Here is a 9,818-nt window from a genome sequence, read left to right as displayed (position 1 = left end):
GTCTGTCTGTCTGTCTGTCTGTCTGTCTATCTATCTATCTATCTATCTATCTATCTATCTATCTATCTATCTTCCGTCCGTCCGTCCGTCCGTCCATCCGTCGACTAATACAAAACTTTGTAAAAGCAAAATGCAAACTCTATTGTTTTTAAAGAGTTTATTAAAATTTTATTTCACATTAATTCTACTTCCTTGCATACAATTTGCAAGTGGTTTTAGACACACAGTTATGTATATGAAGAATCAGAGCAGAAGCGTGATGTGTGGTGTTTAGTTAAATAAAGTCTGTCTTTTGTTTCGCCACCACAGGCTTTATCAGCAGCTATGTGAGTAATTGATATAACAGTCATCCACCTGTGTTATCCGCATTATTACTGGCTTCCTCTTCCCTCTGCCATTTCAGAATTGTTTATCCCGATTTAATGCGTCCAAATTAGTGGTTCTCATCCGCAAGGCGGTTGTATTGGGTCAGCTTCCGCCCTCCATTAGACGGTGTGCTATTAAAGACATCAGTAATCACTAGGTTTAACCAAACAGAGACCACAGAAATGCTCTTTATCTGTTGTGTGTAGTTTTAAAGAGCGACCTTTCCTCAGCGAAAAGGGTACTTGTTCACTGAGCAAATGGCCTCAGCAAACACTCTGACACACTTTCACTGCAACTTTATTTATTTACAAATGTCACCGTCACTGGGGCGTAATGTGTTGCATCAGGCATAGAGCTCTTTGGAAAAGTGCTCCTCATCAATCCAGAGGATTTAGATGGGGACAGAAGAGAGGAGGAGGAGGGGAGATGAATCTGGCTTCACTGAATCACTCCATATGAACACTTTGTTGTTTGTTTTATTTTGTATTTTATGTACATATAATATTAGGCTATATAGGCAAAAACATTTCTATTAAATACATTTTATTTAAAAGGCCTCTTCTATGATTGGCTGAGCACTTTGAATGTGAAATGAGCAATTGACATTCACAGCTCTGTGTCGCTGTAGTTGTTTGTACATTTTATGCAGTGCACAGTATGTGAGGTAGAGCAGATCCCTCTCACCGCTTAAGGATTACAGTCAGTCTGCGGGAAAATATTTATGAAACATGACTCCATTAATCTTACACCAACACAGCACTGTCACTATAAATCAAACACACATCCCACCACGCTTCATACACAACAGCTAAAGATACTGTGGTCATACACTCATTCTCTACTTTTTTTTTTCTTTTTCCAGTTAAAACATTGACTTCCAAGAGGGTGACAAACAAACAAGGCTATTAAACCACTTAAGATCTGCATGCCAATAACTTGCATTTGTGCCAATATATCAAACGCGCTGTGCTCAGCATTTCTTTATGCGGATATCCTGAGTATTGACTAGAAGAAGTTTTGATTGTCTGTGTGTGTGTAAGTGTATATCAGTCAGTTCAGATTTGAGTTCAGTTTTAAGGCTGCGTTATTTTTTCTAAAAATGATAGATTTGCCATCTAACATCAGTGGATTGTGCACAATCACAACAAATATAAAAAATTCTAGTAAATGGTTTAGAGGTTTTTTTTCTTTAGTAGAACTCAAAATTAATAATTCATATTTTTTACTTTACATTAGAAGGTTATGATGGCATCTAAAGCATAACATTACTGATTTTCTTTTTCTTTTTCAAAATAGAGTGCTGATTTTTGTAGGCCAATCCGGAAGTTGTAGAGGTTCCCTCTACAAAAAGCCATTAGGATTTTTCTTTAGCTTTTGGATTATTACAGAGAATAAGCTCTATGATCAACACATGTTCATGATTCCTACACATTTTATCATGATAATCTTCACATATGAACACAGCTTTTATGAGTTTGGCATGATGACGTTTAATGGGACGATTGAACCTGAAGTTAAAAAAATGCTATTAGGTTTCATTCCTGCAGCACTCTGTACTATTGATTTTTAATATCATTCATTTGGAGATCTGCTAAAGAAAAAAAAAAGTCTTACAGCCTGTGCAAAGGGGAGATGTTGTAGATGTCCCAGTGCTGTCTTATTTAAAAGTGTGCAGTAGACATCAACAGCTTTTAAATAGATAGTATTCCCTTTTTACAGCAAACCACTAACCAAATTTAACCATAAATTATCAGTTTAAGAATCCAAACTAAGAGACTTTCATTACTGGATTGGGTGACTCCCACATACTGCGAGAGTCTCTTCCAATTGCCCTGTTTCCACATGACGTCTGTTAAACTCTTCAGAGAACATTCCTCCCCGTCCCCGTGCTGTGTTTACCTTAGATTCAGTGATAGTAGGAGTCTCTTTGTTTTGCTGGTATGGCAGTTATTTCATGGGAGTGAACTGTAAGGCTAAATCAGATCTCACAGCCGCGGCTGGCGTTTCATACTTGAGGATTATCGTGGCGACCCGTGACCCGCTGAACCCACCGATGGTGCGCTGTTGTGGAGCGGCTCACAGGAAAGTCGGCATGTTCCCAAAGCGGCCGCTTCACCTCCGCTGGATATTTACCTTACTGACTCAATCGACTGCCACTTGACCTTCGCAGGTCAAGACTAATACAGCTTTCCCTGTCCCATATGTGGAAGGTTTGTTTTGGATCGGCTATCAAATGGCCATAGTCATTTAGGGTATGTGTGCGTGTCTGTTACTAAAATAGAAGGGAGTAATTCACCTAGAGTGATAGAAAACAGGTAACTCTAATAACATGTCCTCCAAAAGAGGCCTTCTGCCCCAAAAAACAGACGTTCTTTTAGGGATTTAAAGTCAATTGCACTTAAGTATCTTAAACTACCAGATGATTGTGGGCCTGCAATTAAGTTAAGCCAATGAAGGGCTAAGCAGACCCCCTGATCTTTTCCAGTTAAAACATTGACTTCCAAGAGGGTGAAAGACAAACAAGGCTATTAAACCACTTAAGATCTGCATGCCAATAACTTGCATTTGTGCCAATATATCAAACGCGCTGTGCTCAGCATTTCTTTATGCGGATATCCTGAGTATTGACTAGAAGAAGTTTTGATTGTCTGTGTGTGTGTAAGTGTATATCAGTCAGTTCAGATTTGAGTTCAGTTTTAAGGCTGCGTTATTTTTTCTAAAAATAATAATATAATGATTGATAATTCTGTGATAGTTTTATTTTAATTATAATTTAAATTAATTACATTTTAACAAAACACTATTTAATAACAACATTAATATGTCATGTATTATTCAAATGTATAATATATATGACATTTTAATAAAGATGTTTTAAATTATGATTTTGTTCAATTCATTTCTGTAATGTCACTGTGACGGCTGGAAACACCAAAAACAGTACCACCATATTTCTATGGTAATCAAATGCATGTGAATCAGTGTTTTGATAATTTTGTCTTTTAATTCTGTTCATGAAATGTAGTACTGAAATGTAGAGCATGGTTTCCAACACTTTATCAAATAAGCCATATGTGTATGTTTTCCTCAATGTGAAAGCGCAACAACAAGGTGATTAAAAATGAATAGCATGTCGATGCCAAGACCTTATTTACCCTGGAATGTAGATCATAGCAGAAAAACACAGTTTGCAACCTTCTATGCGAGGAAGAGAGAGACTAGCCTGAGAAATTAAATAGCCTCTTAGATGTTTTTTTGACCCATTCCCCTTGGCATTCACACGCATACTCATGCGTACTCCAGAAATGAAAATGTAAACCATCAATACTGCAATCGAGAGCAAACTTTGTTTTGCCTGTAATGCTGTGTAAGACATGAATGTGTTTTTATTGATAAATATGATTTACAAAACAGTCTTTCTCTCGTAATGGGTTCCCAGCATTGGGTTTCGCTGCTAGATGAACGAGGGCATTGTTGGAATGATTTAAACCGTGGGGCTAGACTCTCGACCCTCAGGCTACAGACCTGATTGTCTGCAACTTCTCTGTGATTTACTTGCCAAATATGAAATCTCATCAAACCAGCTTGTTTTGCTCACAATATGTCACGAGGTTGAGTGAACTTTAACAAATCATTTCTTTTTTTTCTTTCCCCTGTGTGCTCTTTCTCTTTCTCTACCCTTTTTATTCTCTCTAGTTACATTGCTGGACACTATGTCTGCTCTGGGAGACCTTGGCTGGGAGGCCTACCCAGCTGAAGGGGTGAGTAACACGACCAATCAAAATCAAGACACAAACACACAAGCACCCCAAACGTCTTTAATCAATTCTGACTCTTGCAACCTGCCAAAATTATGGTGCGTTTTGTCTGCGCCTGTTTTACACACAATGATTTTAACCGCGCAGGGACAAACGTTTTAAAATTAAAATGAATCTATGCTCCTGGGCTTCGACACTTTTGAACCCCTCTAGCACAATATTTTTTTTCTTGCAAACAATCATCTGTAATCATGCCGTCGTATTTCAGATGTGCTGGAATTGCATATGGTTAGACCTGACCTGCGCATGTATATTCATAAGAGTGGATACAGCATACATCGGGCTCATGGGAAAGGGAGGCTGTAAGCGCTTTCTCAAGTTCTTATAAATAGTAGCCAGTGTTTTTTGCATGTGTAAATTGTAGGATGTGGTGTCAAGGTCATGCGGAGTCTAGTGAGCTTAGACCTGTTTCCAGCCAAGAGGCGTTCATGTTCGGCTTAACACCAACTTCCCCAGTCAATCTTAAACTACCAGATGATTGTGGGCCTGCAATTAAGTTAAGCCAATGAAGGGCTAAGCAGACCCCCTGATCTGACATATTTGCTTGGCTTCAAAGCGGTCAGACCCTGTGAATGGTGACTGGGGAATGGAGTTAAGGTGTTTCAGATGAGACTCTAGGGGAAGTGGCCAGCTGGAGACGCTAATTGACAAGACGCCCACATCACACTTGTGACCGCTACATTGATTGAGAGTGGCTAAGCGTTACCTCCTGTCCAAATAACCCGTTTTTCACTTAACAATTGTGAGTGTGTGTTGAACTAGCTTGAACGTAGGAGGATTTATTAATGTTTCGGTGTGCGGTTTTGCTAGAGGTTAGCTAGCTTCGTTCACGAATATATCAACTGCACATGGCCAATTTCCTTTCAGATGGCTGTGCCCTATCATGGCATACTAAAATGTGTAACTAAATTGTATGTGCGCGTCTGGAGATCTGGAGTGTGTAACACAACCCTCTAGACTTTTGTGTAACCACCCATCTGTGGTAAAATACTTCATGAATTCAGACAATGCATTCCCAAAAAACTTTCCATAGTGGTTGGGTTCAGACCAACTTTTGAAAATAAATAAACAGAATAGCATAAACCTGCCTTTATCCCTGTATAAATATTCCTTCAAATGTCATAATTATTGCACTCAAAGGGAAAGAACATACCCAAGACATGCAGTGGATGTGTCACTTTGATCTGTAATGTTTGCCCATTTCCACCAGTCAGCATATGGCTCAGTTTAAAGCCGAACTGCACTAGCAATTGACCCCGGTGCCTCGATCACTTTTTTAAAGCTATAAGCTAATGGCAACGTGTCATAAACGCTCTCTTTGTTGCTATGACATCATAGCTAGACAGTGATGTGCACTCCAGACTGTGCTGTGCATGGTATAAAATACTTCAAATGCTTGATTGTGCTGATGTGGAAAATGGCTCTGTTGGAGACATTCTGATGTACTCTGTCTCCTTGACCATTTGCTTAAATGTGACCCTGGACCACAAAACCAGTCATAAGGGTCAATTTTTCGAAATTGAGATTTATACATCATCTGAAAGCTGAATAACTCACACACACACACACACACACACACACTCTCTCATGCAGTCTATACAAGCAATCCAGATGAATGCACAACTGAACTAAGAACTAAAATCATCTGCACATGATCAGCCATTATGACACATTTCACATATTTGGGCTGCAAATTGATGTATGGTTTGTTAGGATAGGACAATATTTGGCTGAGATACAACTATTTGAAAATCTGGAATCTGAGGGTGCAAAATAAATCAAAATATTGAGAAAATTGTCTTTAAAGTTGTCCAAATGAAGTTCAATGCATATTACTAATCAAAAATTAAGTTTTAATATATTTACAGTAGGACATTTACAAAATATTTTAGTGGAACATGATCTTTACTTAATATCCTAATGATTTTTGGCATAAAAGAAAAATCAATAATTTTGACCCATACAATGTATTTTTGGCTATTGCTACAAATATACCCCAGCGACTTAAGACTGCTTTTGTGGTCTAGGGTCACAAATGTGCACCCATATTCAGCTGCCAATCAGTTTGAAGGTTGTTAAAGGATTAGTTCACCCAAAAATTAAAATGCTATCATCATTTAATTACCCTTGTTTCTTTCCAAACACATTTGACTTTGCCTTTTCCTTGGAGCACAGAGGGAGATATTTCATGTATTGGTTGCTCTTTGCCATTCAATTATAATTATTGAGGACTGGAGCTTTAAAGCTTCATAAAGGAAACAAAAGCACCATAAATCATACACGTCTAAATTATTTGCATGCTGTTTTTCAAGTCTCATCATGATAGTTTTGTATGATGAACAGACTGATAGTTGTTATTTACTCCAGTGATCTGTTCACTGTGGTAAGTGGATCATTTAGTCAGTGGGTTTGATTTATGAACAAATCATTCAGATTAATTGCATAAACCTATTAATTGAAAAGATTTGAATGAAAAGAACCATTTGTAGATGATTCTAACATTAGCTACTTGCCTTTTCTCAGACAAAGCCATCGTATGGCTTCAAAAAACTGGGCACTAGTCATTATTGATCGCTTTTATGATACTTTTATGGTGTTTTTGCATCCTTTTTTAAGCTTGAAAGCTCCTGTCTACATTTACCTTAATTGGAAATGAATGAAACAAACAAAAAAAACCAAGTCATACAGGTTTGGAACAGCATGAGGTTGAGTAGAAAGATGACAGACTTTTTATTTTTGTGTGAACTAGTCCTTCAAAAGAACACAGTGCTCTTTAAAAGAACCAAATATAACTTTCCCTCTCTTCTTGCAGTCACAGTGGATTTCTCCCATCATGCACTGTTCAAGAAATCTTGAGTGAAAGTGATGAGGAATGTCTTCAAGTGGGTACTCAAGTGGTCAACAACAATTTCTGAACTCTTAGTATTTGAAGTCAAGTATTTTACTCGCTGATTGATCAGAAGCTCGAATGAATCCCTAAAATCACTTAGAACTGAGCCGGTGGTCCTTCAGCTCATTTCTGCTGCAAATTATACAGAGAAGGAATAGAATTTATTGAAGCAAATCAGAATCATTTTTGAGAAGCAGCCATTTTTGAATTGCCCACCCCTCTAAGACTCCCTGGATGGTTTATTTTCTCTGCCTTTAAGGAGTGAAATGTTACTTATGCATGAAGTGTTCCAAATGAAGAAACCTTAGACAAGTGGAAGCAGATGGCAAGAGATGATGGGAGACGAGTCCCTTAAACATACTCTATCTACTGCTGCCTATACTGGAGACATGCACACTCACACACATAAACAGAACTAGCTGAGGCACACTATGTGTTCCATAAATGTACATGCAGTAGAAATAAGATATAACAAATATATACATAATATGCATGCAATATTTAAGCCTAGAGTTCAGAATTGATTTGGATTTTTTTTCTTATGCTCATCAAGGCTGCATTTATTTGATAAAAAATACAGTAAAAAGGCAATATTGTGAAATTAACAATTAGTTTAAAGGAATTGTTTTCAATTTTAAATCATTTTAAAATGTAATTTATTCCTTTTGAAGACTGAGCTGAATATTTGGCATTCATTACTCCAGTCTTCAGTTTCTCATGATCCTTCAGAAATCATTCTAATATGCTGATTTAGTGCTCCAGAAACATTTCTTATTATCAGTGTTTAAAAAAGTTGTGCTGGTTAATATTTTTGTTGAAGCGGTGATGCATTGTATTTTTTATTTTTTTTTAATCTTTGATGAATACTGTAGAAAGTTCAAAAGGTTTAAAACATCTGTAACAATTTAAAATCTTTACTGTCTCTTTTGATCAATTGAATGCATCCTTGCTGAAAAAACAATTAATTTTGATAATAATTATTTTAAAAAATTGTATGTGTATATATAATACTCTTTCTTACACACACTAAACTTTCTAAAATATAAAATAAGTTTATACCACAAAACAAACTTGTGACAGAAATGTCACAGTTCATATTAAAATTGTGAAAAAAAAATGCAAATTTTTGCAACCATAACAGTTGTTCTGTCTGTTGCAGTGGGAAGAAATCAGTGTGATGGATGAGAGGAACACCCCCATGCGCTCCTACCAGGTGTGTAATGTGATGGAGGCTAATCAGAACAACTGGCTACGCACTCGCCACATCCCACGAGATGGAGCGCAGCGCGTCTACATCGAGATTAAGTTCACCCTGCGTGACTGCAACAGTCTGCCTGGAGTCCCTGGCACCTGCAAAGAAACTTTCAATATGTACTACTATGAGTCCAACAACCCCAACCTGTGGTTTATCAAGGAGAGCCAGTACATAAAGATCGACACTATTGCGGCCGACGAGAGCTTCACGCAGACTGACGTGGGTGATCGCGTTATGAAACTAAACACTGAAGTGAGGGACATCAGCAACTTGAACAAGAAGGGTTTCTACTTGGCTTTCCAAGATGTTGGAGCCTGCATCGCCTTGGTGTCCCTGAGGGTCTTCTATAAGAAGTGTCCTCTTGCCGTTCTGAACTTGGCCCAGTTTCCCGACACGGTGACAGGAGGAGATTCAGCGTTGGTGGAGGTTAGGGGATCTTGCGTGAATGACTCGGAGGAGTTTGAGGCGCCGAGGATGTACTGCAGTGGAGATGGTGGATGGCTGGTACCCATTGGACGCTGCGTCTGCAAGCCAGGCTTTGAGGAGAACAAGGACTACTGTCAGCGTGAGTTTTCTATGCAGCATTTTTTACTCCTGTATTTTTACTCCTGCAACTTTTGATATACAGTTGACTTAAAAAGTATTTAGACACTTTTGTACTTTCAAGTTACACTTTAAAATGTAGGGATGCACAATATGTTTTTTATTGCCCAATATTATACTTAATATTTTATAGGATATTTAATTGTGCAAGCTCTTTCCTGCATTTAACTCTCACAGAAAGTTAGCCTTTAAAAACGCTAATCATTTAATAACACTGTTTAATGTAATCTGTAGCAAATCTCAAAACATATAGCCATTTTTCTGTATATTATAATGTTGTGATGCTTAAATTCACTTGTAGCATTTAAAATACATTACTTTAGTTTTTAGTATTTTATTTTTGATTTATTTAGACAAAATAGTATAGAATTGTAATATCTGCCATCAGCTATAACATGAAGATAATTTTCGGCTTATTGGTATTGGACAGAATTTTAACTGCGATCACTGCATCCCTATTAAAAAGTCATTGCATTACATAGAAATATAAATCCGAGTGGCATTTGCAAATGATGTTAGACCTATCAGAACTAATCTTTCTTTTCTTTTGCAAATACTTTATACAAATACTAAATGTTGAGGCGCCGAGGATGTACTGCAGTGGAGATGGTGGATGGCTGGTACCCATTGGACGCTGCGTCTGCAAGCCAGGCTTTGAGGAGAACAAGGACTACTGTCAGCGTGAGTTTTCTATGCAGCATTTTTTACTCCTGTATTTTTACTCCTGCAACTTTTGATATACAGTTGACTTAAAAAGTATTTAGACACTTTTGTACTTTCAAGTTACACTTTAAAATGTAGGGATGCACAATATGTTTTTTATTGCCCAATATTATACTTAATATTTTATAGGATATTTAATTGTGCAAGCTCTTTCCTGCATTTA

The 9,818-nt window shown here is 37.5% G+C and overlaps 1 protein-coding gene across 1 annotated transcript in view; it reads left to right on the top strand.

Moving 5' to 3' along the window:
* Positions 1-8,894, top strand: part of LOC107706281 (ephrin type-A receptor 3-like) — a gene marked incomplete at its 3' end in the record, with an annotated part of 23,599 nt that extends 14,705 nt beyond the window's left edge. Inside the window, exons 2-3 of the mRNA XM_016509960.1 lie at positions 4,063-4,127; positions 8,234-8,894. Coding sequence (XP_016365446.1) covers positions 4,063-4,127; positions 8,234-8,894 — 726 coding nt within the window. The remainder of the gene's footprint in view (positions 1-4,062; positions 4,128-8,233) is intronic.
* Between the last annotated feature and the right edge of the window lie 924 nt (positions 8,895-9,818).

The sequence above is a fragment of the Sinocyclocheilus rhinocerous genome, unplaced genomic scaffold, assembly GCF_001515625.1.
Source record: "Sinocyclocheilus rhinocerous isolate Xijiao unplaced genomic scaffold, SAMN03320098_v1.1 scaffold444, whole genome shotgun sequence".
In the NCBI taxonomy this organism is placed as follows: domain Eukaryota; kingdom Metazoa; phylum Chordata; class Actinopteri; order Cypriniformes; family Cyprinidae; genus Sinocyclocheilus; species Sinocyclocheilus rhinocerous.
The sequence above is the reverse complement of the archived record's forward strand: the minus strand, read 5'-3'. Positions and strand labels throughout refer to the sequence as shown.